Below are 17,903 nucleotides of genomic sequence, written 5' to 3'. Positions count from 1 at the left end.
TTTTGGACAGTTAATCAAGGTATCATTGTATAACAGTGTCACAAAATGAAACACATTTTGTTACATATTGTTACATGTAACAAAAAAACACATTTGCGTGTGCTAATCATGCTAGTGTTGATCCGATACTGATTTTCAACAGGTAGATATACAATACAGGTTAATGATGTACCTCTGAACATTTAATGGTTCTGCCTGTCAGTATAGAGGACTATGCTGCCATTTTCGAACCAAAATGTGATCGTTTGTTGCATCAAATCTGATGACCTTTCATTACCCACTAATGTTCAGCAGCACAGTGGTTAGAATCACCACAATAGAGGATAGGTGGAACAATGCACAGAAATGAATAGAAAGGCCACTATTTGCGGAAATATGATAATATAATCTTATTTTACGCCGGCACGGCGGTCTGGTGGTTAGTGCGCAGACCTCACAGCTAGGAGACCAGGGTTCGGTCCCCGCCCTCGGCCATCTCGGTGTGGAGTTTGCATGTTCTCCCCGTGCATGCGTGGGTTTTCTCCGGGTACTCCGGTTTCCTCCCACATTCCAAAAACATGCTAGGTTAATTGGCCACTCCAAATTGTCCATAGGTATGAATGCGAGTGTGAATGGTTGTTTGTCTATATGTGCCCTGTGATTGGCTGGCGACCAGTCCAGGGTGTACCCCGCCTCTCGCCCGAAGACAGCTGGGATAGGCTCTAGCACTCCCCGCGACCCTCGTGAGGAAAAAGCGGTAGAAAATGAATGAATGAATGAATCTTATTTTACCTTGACACACTCATTTTACTAATTGTTTAGTTGCCCTTGCACCAGCAGATGTCACATGATGACTTTAATTATGCAGGAGCTTGGTGTGAACATTATGTAGTTACATGGGTTGTCCAGCAGATGACAGCATCGCTTAGAAGGCATCAATGAGGTGACTCAGCCCATCTGCATGTATGTTGCATATTGGAGAAAAACATACGAGTCACATTGCACTGACTAACTGCCAAATGTGATGGAGGGATGAGGCTATAAATCATAATTCCACAGTGACGTCCTCGCTTTTCCTTAGTCACTACGCCGTCGTGGTTAAGTTTTGCGTTGGGAATGAGCTCGTGCTTTGCAATTTCTCACCTAAACACTAGGAGGCAGTGTTGGCCAGTAAGTCAACTAAGTGAGCAACCGAGACACACCTCGACTATTTAGGTAGCTGTTAGCTTGCTAACTCACTCGTGAACAAAAGCTGGACTGTTATTGGGGCAAGGACTAAGATTTTTATTTCAAACGTTGATCTGAACTCTAAGGATAAGGCGATCATGTAGGTCTGCATTACCCAACCAATCACAACAACAAAAACCCAACATCCTTAAAACTGCTTTGTCAGCACCCTTAGCCTGCCACTGCTAACCCAGCCCACTCCACCGCCTCCACGATAGTGTGGGCGATACTGCAATTATTGGTATCGAGTCAATACCATATCAATATCAAGTGAATACAGGGCCAGTATTGCTGATACGGATACCGTTTTTTACGTGACATTTCAAACGAATATTGGCTCTCATTCAAATCGTTTTGGCCAATATTTGAAAAATTAAACCTAAGAGAACTGACAAAAATCAATCTCATTGCAACATTATCGATACGATACCGTCCATACCCTTGGTATCAGTACTATCGATATTTGAATCGACCCACCTCCTCTCCAGCCTCCGCCCTGTCCGCCATCACCCGCCTTCACACGGTGCGCTTGTTGTCATGGCGATGGAGTCATCCCCGGGACGTGTTGCCATGGAGATGCCGGTGAGAGGTGCGCTCCCGGTGGTGGAGGAGGATGAGGGCTCGTGCTTCCCGCCACTTCCCGGGTTCGAGGAGCGGCTACGGTACAGAGCTGGTGGCGGCGGATGGAGACGGCGACGACGCGGGGTGCCGTTCAACCGAGCCGGCTATTACATGCTGGTTGTGATCGGCGAGATCGGTACCGAGTACCAGCTGGATGCCGTCAGAGCTCACATAGAGTCCGGTGAGTGCAGTCCGTTGTTCGGTGTTGAAAGTGGAGTGTTTGGTAATTGTTTTGACGTCATCACTAACAGTGCAGCATTGCACCATTGGACCCACGCAGTATGATAGCAATATAATGAAGTTGTGCTAAGACGACAACTAAAGTAAAAATGTGGTTATAAAATGTACGTTTGATTTGGGACACCTGCAAAATATGCAAGTGCAGGAGATGAATCACATATTCACTAAGCTAATAATGCTCACTTTATTTAACAATATGTTTAATAAGTCAAATCTACAGCTGCACTGCAGCATACTGTGGTGGTGCTTCTCATATTTTGGGGAAATGATTGAGCAATATATTTGAGATCTTCTGAAACCTTGAAAGCTGAACACAGTTCCTTCTGGAATGCTGGTCAACCTGTAATGTTCATTTAGAGAGTTTTTCCCTTATTAAAATTATTATTTGAACTGAGCTCTATTGAGGTGCACTCACATCTGGTCAAAGTCATATTCATATGCAGTGTATGCTTTATATTTTTACCAAAGATTTTGGTGAAATTTCTACTAGTGCAACATGAGGGGATTACAGTACACAAATAGTACGTATATATATATTTGGTTTGCAGGTGAAATTTAATTTAACGAAAACACCTTTAAATTAATTTGACCTTATGAATGCACATTGCCAACACTACTTTTTGCAACACTACTTTTGAACTTTATGTTCTCCAAAAAAAAAAAGCTCAATGGCAAAATTCACAATTGTCTGGACCATTAATGGATCAATAAATGTCTTTGTCATGCTGTTTCTTGACAGCATGCATCTTAGCTTTATGTTCAAATTTCACCCAATAGTTGAATATCTCTAACTTTTTGTTGTGTATATGCAATGGATCTGAAAAGTATTCACAACCTAAATATATTTTTTCCTCGTAAATCTGGGCACAACAACGTTATTTTTTAAACTTTAGACAATAACATTTGAAACATTAAGAAATCACATGCAAAAAAGTAAGGCTGCACGGCGACCAAGTGGTTAGCATGTTGGCCACAGTCAAGAAATCTGGAAGATCTGAGTTTGAACCTCCGCTGGATATTTGTTATTTTATATTTCGTTCTTCTACCACTTACCTGAGGTTGGTTGGCAGCAACCTAAGCAGGGAACCCAGACTTCCTTCTCCCCAGCAACGTCGTTCAGCTACTCCCGGTGGATCCCAAGGCATTCCCAGGCCTATTGAGCAACATTGGGCTGTAATAATTGTGCGGAAGGTGCACAAGGTGCCGCACCACACACAGCACCACTGTGCGCAGGCAATTTGAAAACTTGGTAGATTGGGCTGCGCCGAGATGAACATAGCGGCGCACAAGGGGACGTACCCACTTGCAGTGCTTTGTGCAGTGACAATTTTGTGACAAAACAGCGTGCCAAAGGTGCGCTGAAAGCTCGCCAGCTCCAACCTGGTGTATTATTGGCGCAGGCGAAGTGCACCCTGTGCAGTGGTAAACTCAGAAAAAGCACAAGACTGATCCACTCATCGCTTATTTCTGTGGCTGTGCTGGATGCTTTTTCATAGCCCAGATCGCCCCTCCCCTCGGTAACTATCCAAACACAAATGAGCCAACACGGAGCGTGGACTTCGTGGAAACAGAGCAAGTGACCCATTAGACAACTAATAATTAACAACAAATAAAAACAATGATTAATATATAAGTTGGTTGTTAAAATCTAGTTGTAGTATATATTTTTTACTGTACATTTTTTTCAAGGGCAGATGAGGAGGAGATACTGCGAATATACAATCAAAGGTTCTCCTATTTGGCGATGTAGAGCAGGAATGTTGGGGGAAAACAAACAAGATGCCTGGATTAGCCTGATGCTGTGTTTCATGTCACTGTTAGGAACAGATTAGATATGTCCCGCGAGGTGGTGTACGTGGTGACACACATTGTGGTGTACATTTAAAGGCAATAACAGGCTTTCATTTGATTGGCTCAAGGCTTCTCCTGCTCCCTCTTTGCTACTTGCGTCGGTGGCAGGGATGGGGGCGTGGGTGCGCTGTGCCTGACTGCACTGCTCACAAAAATTGCACAGTGCGTTGGCCACACCCTGGGCCACGCCTGCGCCTGGTCTATGAAATTAGAGCCCTGCAAAGTGTCCTGGGTGTTCCCGGAGGCTTCCTGCCAGTGGGGCGTGCCCTTAACACCTCCCCAGGGAGGGGTCCTGGAGGTATCTCGACCAGATACCCGAGCAGCTTCATCTGGATCATCTCAATCCCGAGAAACTCATTTCGGAGTCATGTCCATAGATGAGAGTAGGAATGTAGATCGACCGGTAAATTGAGAGCTTTGCCTTTCAGCTCAGTACCCTCTGCACCACAACAGACCGATTCAGAGTCCGCATTACTGCAGATGCCGCACCAATCCGCCTGTCGAGCTTGCGTTAAAAAAAAAAATGTCATTATGGGATGTGGTGTGTTGAATTTTGAGGAGTAAAAGGAATTGATTCCATTTTGGAATAAGACTGTAACAATACAAAGTGACACACTGTGAATACTTTCCCAATATATCATGTACACTGTACAGAATACACATATACAGTATACAGGCAGGATGGACGTGTTTATGATGGAGTCCAAATGAGGAATTTTCCTTGTGGTTTCTGTGTGTGTTTTTCTGTAGCGTCTGTATACACAAGTGTAAACAGAATACTACATAGTAACCCAACACTTCAAAGTGCACTGCGAAGAAGAGCCATAAGAGACCAGATCAGTCACGCTTTTGCACGTCAGCATAGCACCATAGCAACTGCATCTGTCACCTTTAACCTGCTCAGTTTCTGGCTGCCAGTGACCCAAAGGCTCTCCCGCTCGTTGGTACAGCAGTCGCTCAGCTCATTAGAGCTTTCGGTCTGTGATCTGCGTGGGTGGACCTGTCCCGACTCTCATTATGTGTTAAGTGCAGCGCAGTCGTCATCACTGCAGCACTGTTTGCACCCAAAGCTGCTTTATTAGTCAGACACGTCACTGAAACAGTTATTGAGTTTATTGACAATATTAATATTGCAAATGCTAAAATGTTAATCAAATGAATTTAACCCTCCTCTTGTGTTAGGGTCGGCACCAACCCGTTTTACATTTTAATGCATAAAAAGAATCACATAACATTTGTTTATTGCATCAAGGCTTTTTGACTTTGTCAGGAAACTCTATTTCAACAAAATAAAAACAAAAAAATATTTTTTACTACATTTTAAAATGGTCTGGTTGAAATTATGACCACTGTATTGTTAGGTTTCGACCCAGTTATAATAATATGACTATAAAGCAATATTTTGAGCTACAACTGAAATCATAAGTGTACAATTAGCCAACACAATGACAACCAGATCCTCTTCTCATCATGTAAGCTTCAGGGGATTCTCATTTTTACTGGTTTTCCAGTATACCAGCAGAAAAACAAGGTCCAGACATGTGAGGTGAATTCACTCATTTGATTGGCTGATTTCACATTTACAATTTGGATCATGGAAATAATGGCAAGAACTACAGTGAACCAAGATCTGGACCTGTTCTGCTTTTTTTATTTCAGTTTATACTAAAGTTCTGTTGCTGAAAACAATAACTTTTTCTACCTTTTCTTGACATTAATATATATGAGTAAAAATTGACCCGAACACCATAGATGTTTCTTTAGTGATTAATACTAAAATGAGAAAATAAATAAAACTAATCGATTTAAGACATATGTTCTATAGCTCTCAGTAATAGCCAGGTAGCAAAAGAACCTTCAATGTATTAATATGATTCTTTTGAGGTTCATTTTAACATTTTTGGAAATTGAAATCGACGGGTATAGTGACAAAAAAAGGCCTACATGCCCACACCAAAAGTATTAAAACCAACATTTTCATGGATGAGGAAGCCTAAGAAGGTAACCAAAACATGAGAAGCAAATTTGATGGTAACTTATTGTTTTTAGTGTATTTTATAGCTGATTTAATACATGGGTCAAAACCGACCCGCTAACATAAGAGATGATACCGGAAAGCTAACACAAGAGGAAGGTTAAGAAAGATAGTTATAAATGGAGTGTGAATGGTTGTTTGTCTAGATGTGCCCTGTGATTGGCTGGCGACCAGTCCAGGGTGTACCTTGCCTCTCGCTTGAAGACAGCTGGGATAGGCTAATAGTAATAAATAATATTTAATGAGAATATTCGGGTGTACAGGGAATGATGGGCGCACCCATAAGAAGCCCTAAAAATGCCTATTATTGACTATTATTACTCTAAACCTTATAATATACCTTTCAGAGTCATTGTAAGACATTTTAAATTCACTCTCTCACATTAAGAAACAATTACAGGCATACTGTATCCACAACAATATGACTTGTCAAGGCGTCTTCCTGCTGGAAAATGGTGAGTGAATTGACGTGTTAGAGAGCAGCCTCAGCTGCACATAGCATCATGAAACCACTTCCTGTTTAAGTTACAATTAAAAAACTAATAATAATTTAAAGCAGTCAAAAGATCTATAAATAGGCGGGAATTCACTGTATTCCACTTTTTATCCTGGTCATGTGATGGTTCCAGCATTGAGAAGGGGCCAGCAGTGACTCAGCACTTGTGGGAACAGACTGTGCTCAACTGTGATTTTTACAAAACAAAAGCTCACAGTAAAAGAAGGCTTCAAACATAATCTCACTTCCTGCTCTCACTTGAAGGAATGAAAGTGTAGAAGACAAGAAAAACTTTATACGAACCCAGACATTGGCAAACCACGGCTCGTTTTTAATCCAGCCTGCCAAGGGTAATCTTAATTTAACTGTGGCCGGTAATCAGTAGCACCGCAGCCAATTCATTGAACCCAATGTGGCCCGTGAGTCCAAATATTTGCCTACCCTTGTACTAATGTGATGACACAGCAGGAATCAAATATTCTTCTTTCCTGTTCCCGTCTAGGAATCCGATCTTGGGATGTGGACTTCAACTGCTGCGACCTTGAGCAGCAACTGCAGTTGTTTATAACGCGCCACTCCGCCCATTTCTCCTCGGACGTCAAAGGTCAGTGCAGAGTGGTGCTCTTTGTTTTCCGGTGAATCTTTGTACCATGAGCAGACATGGGTCACATGTTACTCTGTACTGTTAGATATTTTTCAATAATGAATCCGTCAGTGAATAACCATTTCACACTGTGGCAGTATTCCGGTCAATCTGCAATCTGATCAAATAAACCATTGAAGACTTTTCCCTTTAAGAGCTAATGAGAGCAAGTATTGATTACTAACAATTCAATGGCGGCTGGGCATAAATAGACCAGAAAGAGGATCGCATTGCACAAACATTGCCATTGTGGGAAAGTCTGTGCTCTCCAGCAGGTGGATTTGGGCTGAGAGGGAAGAGGAGGAGGGTTCATCAGTTTACCTTTAATCTTGTTCAAAGGCCGTATTGATTGAAGTTCTTCTCTAAGGAAAACACTTCACTGATGCCTCCACAACAATTCTCAACTCTCACTAGTCATAATGATTTAGAAGTGAAATAAACACTAGCGCGCAGGCCTCACAGCTAGTAGACCCCAATTCCACCCTCGGCCATCTCTGTGTGGAGTTTGCATCTTCTCTCCCTTGCATGTGTGGGTTCTCTCCGGGTAGTTTATTAATTTATATTCATATTTCATAAAACGTTCAAATTTAACAGGGTAAAATACTTTTTTAAGATGTAATATTAGAAAAAACAAACAGTGGCAGTTTTGGAAAAATTAAGTTGGGTAAAATTGTAACATGATAATAAAGTCAAAATATTATGACAATTATCCAATATTACAGGAAAAATATACTGGGACAAAGTTAAAATATTTGATTAAAAAAAAAAGAGTAAATAAAAAAGTGTAATATCCAGAGAAAAAGTTGATAATAATAATAATATGCTTTGTCACCAATAACACAAAAATGAGATGTAAACTGTTTTTTTTTTCTTCAAATATACAAAGGGTGGCACGGTGGTGTAGTGGTTAGCGCGCAGACCTCACAGCTAGGTTCAATTCCACCCTCGGCTCAATTCCACCCACATCTCTGTGCGAAGTTTGCATGTTCTCCCGGTGCATGCGTGGGTTTTCTCCGGGTACTCCGGTTTCCTCCCACATTCCAAAAACATGCTAGGTTAATTAGCGACTCCAAATTGTCCATAGGTATGAATGTGAGTGTGAATGGTTGTTTGTCTATATGTGCCCTGTGATTGGCTGGCCACCAGTCCAGGGTGTACCCTGCCTCTTGCCACAGCTGGGATAGGCTCCAGCACACCAGAGACCCTTGTGAGGATAAGCGGTAGAAAATGAATGAATGAAACAATGTTGTAAATTCACGACCATTTATAGTAAGGCATCCGGACTCAGAGACAAACGTTTTAAAAATGGAGCCGTACATAACTACAAACGTCAACTTTAACAATTATACCCTCTCTGTACAAAATAATTTGATCATTTTTATGACAGCAAAGCATGCTGGGAAGTGCATAATGAGCCCTTCCACATCTGCAAACTCTTCCGGTTACACTTGTCAGGGATTGGGATGTTTTTATATTGATATAACGGGGATGTCCCGAGCGGGGTTTTTTTGCCTCAGACTCATTTGAGTACTGGCCGATACTGAGTCCCGATCTGATACTTTTATGATACATTAAAAAAATTAAGAACAAAGAAACACATTCAAGATGCCCTTATTTTTTTATTTTATTCGCATTATTTTAACATTTAACACTTTAACGGAGCATTGTATGGTAGCTTGAAAAATCAAGTAATTAAATACATTATTTGGAGTTTGACACCCCTGATTTAGAGTCTTCAATTACCCTAGAATAGCATGCATATTTTTCATAAAAGCCCTCGTACCTGGAGACACATACAAACTCCACACAGATATGTTCCAACAGCGATCATTACTCATAATTTATTTATTGTTTACTTTATACTCACTGAAAATACTTACTTATGTAAGTACTCACTGAAAAGATACCAAATATTGGACCTTTATAGTTTAAATGTAATTTAACATTTAGATTAGCACAATACTCATAGCATTAGTCACTATAAGAGAAAACGAATGTTGTTCTTTCTAATGCTAATTAACTTGTCAACTTTTATCAAGCTGGGAAAAGTCGAGAAAGTTGCCAGTCTACCTTAAAGTTTATCTTTAAAAGAATATAGTATATGCAACTAGAAGTCTTAGAACAGGCGGCATTAAATTACGTTTCCCCTTCCTGGAATATACGCTTATCAGGATTTAAAGAGGAAAAGTACTTCTGCGCTTCATTGCTGATATATTTTTTTTACATCTTTGCTTGCTTATAAAGGAACATTTTTACTGCGGAAATGTGAACAATGGATGGTTTTACTCTTACCTAATGTCGCTTATCTTTACTTTGCCTAATGCTGCATTAACACCATTCCTCCCAGCTTTGGGACTTTGCTTGTGACCTTTTAGACTGAAAAGTTTTTTGCAAGGTTGGACTGGAGGACGGCACTCCATTGATACTTCATGGAGATAAATCTGATTTCATCCGCTCTGATTAAGCGGACTGAGGTCGTCATGAGTTCATTTCCCTTTTCCCGTTTCAACAAAACTCTCATTCAAAACTATTGGGACATATTGTCTCGCCACCTCCAGCATTGGTGTGCCAACCTTTTTCCAGCAAGCGTTCTAATTCTTTTCACTGCTTTAAATTGTAAATAATAAATTTTTTAATTGTATCTTATAGAACCGTGGTTCTCAGCTGGTGTGGCTGTGGGACCCAGTACTACCCCTTCATGACAAGCAGCAACCCAAAATGGCCATCACTACACACAGAGTCAAATTACAGGCAGAGGCTAATTAAAAAAAAACATTTAGAAATGTTACTGGTTTATGCTAAAATCCAAAAATAAATCATAACCTGCCTGAGCCTTTAAGTGGTCTCAAAAAGAGTTTGCACGATATTCCGATTTATTGACATGCACAAGTAAGAACTGCTCACAAACTAACGACTTTGAACTGCAAATCGGTTCTCATCTTTCACTTCAAAGAGTCGTTCAGAAGACACAGATTCATTCATGAACGTCACATCAATACGAGGCAAAGCCCCAAGACCACCCACTAACCCACTAGTTGAGAATCACTGACTTATAAAGTGGTATGACTTAAAATAGAGAGCAGTTTGATGGCACTATCTACAGGGGGAAAGTGTACTCACTCAGACATACACAGTATGACCATTTAGGAACAATAATGAATGGGAAAAAGCATTTGTGGCAGCATCTTTCTCTCAGAGCATACGACAGTACTGTGGTGCGTTCAAGGACCGCTGGGGATAAATGCTTGGTGAAACAATACAAGATAAATATGCAGAAACTATAGGCTTTCTAACTATATTATTTCTAGAGATGCTCTGATCAGGGTTCTATGCTGCCGATACTGATACCAATACTGATAATGATACCGATACCAATACCGATACTGATCTTGAGCACATAGCTTAAGTATAAATTTTATGAATTTTAAACCATAAAATCACTTTCATTCATATAGTCTGATCAATTCAAGGATTTTTTTCGGTTATTTATGATTGTCACGTACATACGGTTGAGTGTCCATTATTGGCTACAATAATTGCCGTTTGACTGATGATCACATTGTGAGCCTTAAAAACTCACCGTACTCGGTCAAGTGTTTGTTTTTCAAATATTGTATAAAGTTAAAGGTTTTTAAAGTGCTACCCCAGCGAGATATTTTTTGTGGCCTGTTTTGCAGGGTGCAAAATTCATATCACTGTGAATCCCACATGGCAGACGTGATTGTTTTGGGTTTGGCACGCCTGAGCAGTGTGAAGGAAAGGAAAATGGGCAGAAGGCGCTCGCTATAGGCAACATTCTGCAATAGTGCGAGCCACAGGTGATCGAGTGGCTTTAGCAATCGCCGTTGAAAGGCATTTATCGGCATATGCTGAGCACATGTTTTTTCACAGGAATGGTCTGATTTTGATCGGTGGCCAATCGATCGGAGCATCCCTAATTATTTACCTATAAATAATAGTCATTCATTCATTCATTTTCTACCGCTTATCCTCACAAGGGTCACGTGGGGTGCTGGAGCCTATCCCAGCTGTCTTCGGGCGAGAGGCGGGGTACACCCTGGACTGGTGGCCAGCCAATCACAGGGCACATATAGACAAACAACCATTCACACTCACATTCATACCTATGGACAATTTGGAGTGGCCAATTAACCTAGCATGTTTTTGGAATGTGGGAGGAAACCGGAGTACCCGGAGAAAACCCACGCATGCACGGGGAGAACATGCAAACTCCACACAGAGATGGCCGAGGGTGGAATTTAACTCGGGTCTCCGAGCTGTGAGGCCTGCACGCTAACCACTCATCCACCGTGCAGCCTCATATTATCATTGATCACTCTGAGTTGATCTAGAGTGTGCAATCCAAGATGACTGGAAGTATTATCCATCTAAATCTCTAATCATACAAGATTCAATGGACTGTACCAAAGAGTAACATCCATCCGTTTGCTAGGCGTAATATCTCAATAACCAAGACAGTGTAAGTGAAATGTAGGTGAAAAAACAAAAACTTGGGCATTCGGAAACTGATGTGCATCAGATCGCTGACTTATTTTTTGTGGTAACTTCAAAAGAAAGTAGTTTGTGCTATTTGCAGGGTGAAAAGGAGCACTGATATGAATCAAGCAGAAGGTTAATTCACTAAACATTTTCCAGCAGGAAGATGTTTTGGCAACACGTTGTTGTGTACCTGCATGTCTTTTAAGTACACTAATGTATAATACTGTATTCTGTAGGGCTGTAATTGTTTTTGAATTTATAAAACTTTATTTCAAATGTGTTATATACAAATTTTAGAGGCTTAGAGGTGAGGTTCTAAATTATTTTCTCCCAATAGGTGGGAGTATATTTATTAAGATGAAGAGCACCTGTATGATGCTTTGTCATTGTGATAATATGTGGCTCATGCAGCAGTAAAGCAAGACTCATCATTTGAATTATGCTGTGTAACACTTTGTCCTGACCTCCACTGGTGTGTAACACAGCAGGTCTTTTGTGTCACCTTGTCGCAGCACAATCTGGAAGCGGTGTAGTTGTGTGTGCATGTATGTGTGTGTCCCTGCCCTCTGAGACGCTGTTGGAAAAGGCTTCACCACTCCCTGGGGATTTAGTAAGGCATTAAATCTCACCAAGGTTGCAGAGATTCATTTTAACCTTCTAAACAGACGCACTGCAATCACTCTGGGGTGTTTCCTACCACACACACAGGGGTGACGACACACGGACACGGCAGTGTACACATATGAGAAGTGTCAACCACTAGTGGTATGATGCCTCGAGATTGGCTGTCCAGTTTGATGGCCGCGAGAGCACCTATGTGTGTGTGCGTGCCTTTTACGCTGAGTCGATTTCTTTTGATTTCACCTCTTTGTATGTTGTCTTGTCTCTTGCTTTCGAGTCAAACACCCAAATTGCTGGATCCGTGGTTGTTTACTTCCAAAGTTACCTTTGTTTGTGTGCAGTGGTAGAATTAATAAGCTGATGTATTTTTACATGTTGACAATTAACCTCTATGGGCAAAAATATCGTAACACATGACTGGTCCATCAACAGGAAGTGAAAGGTGAGTGTTTGCAGCTAGAACAGCTTCCTTTGTTCTGGTAATTGTTGTCATTGTAGTCAAGACATACAGTGAAATTAGCGCAGCAGCTCCGTTAGATAAGAGTATCAAATATTGTAATGTCAGCGGAATGAGGATGAGGTGGAATGACTGTGCACAAATCAGCCTTTTATTGGTGTCTGCAAAACGGCAGTACCTTACAGCAAGACACGTCTGAAGTGTGGAGTGGCTCTAATTAGCAGTGACCCCTGAACCACGGCTCAGAATCATAAACAATACTCTGGTTGTTTCAATATCATATGAAAATAGCTTTGACCCCAACACTTTTTCCAGAGATTATTCTTCAACTCGGCACCCGGTGGAATGGAGAGCTGCGCCATGTACACCTTAAAATCACAGCATGGAATAATTCTGTCTCTCAGGAGCAAATTGACCGTATATTTAGCTTGCCACAATTTGTGGGGGCCTCCCTTCAAAGCGGCTGATTGTGTCATGTATTATTGAGACACTTGATGAATTATGCAAAGCACTATTATTGATCCCAAGATTTGCCTTCGGTGCAGAATGGTGTAGAGAGACAAGAGTGAAGGAGAGGGAAGGAACCGTGAAGGCTGCGATTGGTCAGCTTCTAGTACAGTGGAATCTTTGTTAGCTCATGAAGTAGTTCCAGCAGGTCCGGCACTAAACAAAACGAATGTAAACTGAAAATTTTATCCTGTAAGAAATAATGTAAATCGGGCGGCACGGCGGTCTAGTGGTTAGTGCACAGACCTCACAGCTAGGAGACCAGGTTCAATTCCACCTTCAGCCATCTCTGTGTGGAGTTTGCATGTTCTCCCCGTGCATGCGTGGGTTTTCTCCGGGTACTCCGGTTTCCTCCCACATTCCAAAAACATGCTAGGTTAATTGGCAACTCCAAATTGTCCATAGGTATGAATGTGAGTGAATGGTTGTTTGTCTATATGTGCCCTGTGATTGGCTGGCGATCAGTCCAGGGTGTACCCCGCCTCTCGCCCGAAGACAGCTGGGATAGGCTCCAGCACCCCCAGCAACCCTTGTGAGGAAAAAGCGGTAGAAAATGAATGAATGAATGAAATAATGTAAATCCAATTCATCCATTCCAGAAAGCCAAACATGTTAGTCGTTTTACTATTTTAGACATGCAGAAAACTATTTTAAATGCAAATCAGTACATGTAAATGATGAATGAATTTCATTTACATTTACCTTATTTACCTACATGATTTTTGACATGATTGTTCCCAAAGACAAGATGTGGAAGAGAGATCAACCACTACCATCTTCCTGTTTTGTCATGAGTTATTTCTTGAATTCAATAGTTTTTTTCACGAGGGTTGCGGGTATCCCAGCTGTCTTCGGGCGAGAGGCGGGGTACACCCTGGACTGGTCGCCAGCCAATCATCCTATCACCCCATCAAATCAACCTATGGGCAATTTGGAGTCGCCAATTAACCTAGCATGTTTTTGAAATCTGGGAGGAAACCGGAGTACCCGGAGAAAACCCACGCATGCACGGGGAAAACATGCAAACTCCACACAGAGATGGCCGACACCGAAATAGTCGGACACCGTGCAGCCGCAACATCTTCAATGAAGGTAAAAGTAACCTTAAATGTTCTTTTATCCCTTTAGTTCTATAATTCATATGCATTTATAATTGTTTTTTACATGTGAAACTATAACATTATAACATAACATAACGCCGATGACAGACGGATGACATAACATAGCTGACTTCTGGTTGCGGTGCCGTTTTGTAGTAACAAGGAAAGATATTTTATGCAAAAACGCACAGTGGAACTCATTAATGATGTGACAAAACGCACGCAATACTGTACGCTAACTGGAAAATGAACACAAACAAAGGTAAAATTGTGGCATTAATGTTCAACGTTAACCGAAAAACATGCTAAGCAGGGTAGACACTAACCGAGCTTCCGCTGTACATTATGTCATTCGGGAGCGTACAGCCCACCTTTGCGGACCCAGTCTTCTCTGATTTTCGATCAACATTTGCAATAAAAGTTATTGTTTATATTAAAACAGTGACTATTTCCAGCTCCAATGACACTCTCATTCATTCTTTAAATGCCATTGTTCACTCCCGACGAATAGAACAACAAGGTAATAAGAAAACCCTGCCCCTTAGCCCCTATAGGAGATAACCTGGTGTTTGTTCATGACAGGTACAACAAGAGGAATAGTGTCTGCCAGCTCAGCCACACTACACTGAAAAAGAACATCACATAGTCGTTACATTTTTACACATAATTATGTCTGTGCGGCAAGGAAAAGGAAAGCCATTCAATGAATACAAAAAGCTCACAGAAAGGAGAAACACCCACCAATATTGGCCAATCTTTTGCTCCCACTTGACTGTTATGACATTGAAGAGAAAAATGATCAAATGCTAATGAATGCTAAAGCGGTCATGGATTCTGTGCGCTGTTAGGAGATTTGGAAGGAGAAGAGGCTATCCATCCGGACTATTTTAAGAATGTAGAAAGTCCTGCAAGGAGTGTTTATTTTTTGTTACTATTGCATTTAATTCCTGTATTTCATTTTTTTTAATTACTGAATTTCACATGTCCTTTGTGTGAGTGACTTGGGAGTTCATTTAGGTGGAATTTAGGCATACATTCTACTTGTGACGCCTCTATAACACAAATCATAGCGATAAGTAGTATCCTGACTGATTTCAGGTGCCGTGAAATTTGTTCTTGCCAGTAAACATTAATGCAGTCCATTGTTGTAATTGACCGGTTATGAGCTGAGAAGAAAAGGTTAATTGAGTCTTATTAAATGGTCATTACACTCACAGAATAAGTTGGCAGTTGATGTATATCATGGGTCGCCTGGCCTGCAGGGTGAATGATATTTGATTGAAGTTTCCCATAGAAAATGGAAAAAAACAGACCTCGTAACGTCCATTTCAGGGCCCTCCACTTACTTATGTGTCGTTAATAAGCAAAGCATGCTTGCAAACTGTAAATACGGAGTCAGGCGCCCTCTTGCGGAGACATCTTGCAATTACAAGTACAACTCTGAATTCACCGGAAAAAGCCAACCATGTTTGAGTTGGAAATCGCTGCCCCTTGTGACATCATCACAGGTGACTTGACGAGAATTGCGAGATGTGCGGTATGGAACGCGCTCCCCCCCACTTCCGCTTCCGCAACAAATGAGCCCCCCCCTCACCCTCCCGCACGCTGCACTGCGCGTGCACGCGGCTGTCTGGAGACGGCCGTTGCCGCATCCTGGCGCACTCCGCACCGCCACTGAGCCGCATATGCCAAGTCTCCTCCTCCGTCTGCACACACACACAAACACACACACACACACACACACACACACTCTTCCTCTTCTAGTCGCTCAACTCTCCCGCAAAGTGTGACATCATCCGCAAAGGTACGTGTCAAGTGTTTCTGCTTCTGATTGTTGCGTCACATTTTTATGTGCTGTGCTGCGGCTGGTTGTTGTTTTTTTTTGTCTGTCCATTGCACAAATATGAGGCTTCCCTGCAAATTGCCTGCTCCTCCCTTGAGTTTATGTGAACATTCTTTGATTTTAGTGTACAGTGGCTTCCTCTGGTCATGTGACAGGATCACGTCAGTTAAATGTAGTTGACATAAGAGGAGGCATGCAAGGTTCAGTGCAGGCTTGATCCAAACTAACTGGATTAATGCATCTGATTGGACATGTCCCGACTCTCTTTGGTTTGTATGTGAAATGTCCTGCAACGAAAAGGACATTTCACATATGACGTAGGTAGATTCTGGATGTGAACCCAGTGACCCTAGCATCAGGCGGGATAATCACTGCTAGAATTGTCTACCGGCTGGCTGTGTCATCGCCATAGTTACCAGTGGACATTTTGGAGTCAGTCAGTCCCATCAGTAGGTGGAATGCTTGACCACGCAGATTGTGGATGGAGTGATTCTGATGATTCATTCATGCCTTCTATGATGACACCACCGCAGTCAAACCACTTCCATTGCTGGATGAGTGTGTGTGTGTGTGTGTGTGTGTTTACATGTGTTCATTTGCATAGAAAAACGCCATTTATAATGACTCAGCAAATCTGTTTTGTGGTCAGATATGCATATGTTTGATTATTTGATTAATGTAAGGTCAACATTTGCACACACACATGTGGATCTCTCCAATGACTCAGCAAAGTATGTGTGTGTGTGTGTGTGTGTGGTGGTAGGAGAGAAGGAAATTATGGACAGGAAGTATGTGAAGTATTGGCATTTTGGGGGGGGTTAAATGTTATGTAGTTATTATTTAATGCTGATATAAAACAAAGAGAAGCCTATACAATAAAAGCACTGCACGCTAACTACATCCATGCATATGTCGTCTCGACAGTGTCTCAGGCAAGTAGCGTCCAACAACATCAAATTAAAAGCACAAAACAAATACAGACATTTGTGGAGAGAATATGATAACATGATAGCTGAATATGATAGCTGTTCGATGCGTGCGTGACAGGCAGTGCGCTAGCATGAATTAACGTAACAATGAACAAAATACAAACACTCAACACACACATAATAAAGTCACCAAAGCTCAGCAAAGCATGCAGTCAAATTGCATATAGTGTATATATAGCCGTAAAAATAACCACCAGTTATACGATGAACAATTTCCATTTAAGAATGGACGAGCAAAAATTTTTTTTTTGCTCGTTTTTCCGATTGCTCAATTAATCGACAAAATTTGAAGTGGAATACTCGGTGACTAAAATATTCTATCGCTGCAGCCCTACTGCAGATGAATCACAAACAAGTTAATTCACTCAACATTTTCCAGCAGGAAGATGGTTTGAAAAGACATGATGTGTAAATGCGTTTTGTATGCCTCTTCTTGGTGTGGAAAACTGAATTTAAAACATGTTTGAGAGGCATATTGTAGGGTTTATTCATCTATCCATATTCTATACCATTTTCTTCACGAGGGTCGCGGATATGCTGGAGCCTATCCCAGCTGTCTTCAGGCGAGAAGCGGGGTACAACCTGGACTGGTCGCCAGCCAATCACAGGGCACATATATATACAAACAACCATTCACACTCACATTCATACCTATGTGGCATACCTGAGTTTTAACCACTCGGTCACCGTGCACCCATTCTAGTCTTTAGATGATCAAAAATGGTCATTTTTAAGGCTTCTTGGCATTTATTTAGCATTTTTCTAGCATAGGTCTTAGAAGTACACACATATTT

General features: G+C 41.5%; 1 protein-coding gene across 1 annotated transcript in view; it reads left to right on the top strand.

Moving 5' to 3' along the window:
- Positions 1-1,708: 1,708 nt before the first annotated feature.
- Positions 1,709-17,903, top strand: part of map1ab (microtubule-associated protein 1Ab) — a 40,962-nt gene continuing 24,767 nt past the window's right edge. Inside the window, exons 1-2 of the mRNA XM_058074982.1 lie at positions 1,709-2,008; positions 6,952-7,053. Coding sequence (XP_057930965.1) covers positions 1,744-2,008; positions 6,952-7,053 — 367 coding nt within the window. The 5' untranslated portion in view covers positions 1,709-1,743. The remainder of the gene's footprint in view (positions 2,009-6,951; positions 7,054-17,903) is intronic.

This window comes from Doryrhamphus excisus, chromosome 6 (genome assembly GCF_030265055.1).
Source record: "Doryrhamphus excisus isolate RoL2022-K1 chromosome 6, RoL_Dexc_1.0, whole genome shotgun sequence".
In the NCBI taxonomy this organism is placed as follows: domain Eukaryota; kingdom Metazoa; phylum Chordata; class Actinopteri; order Syngnathiformes; family Syngnathidae; genus Doryrhamphus; species Doryrhamphus excisus.
The sequence above is the reverse complement of the archived record's forward strand: the minus strand, read 5'-3'. Positions and strand labels throughout refer to the sequence as shown.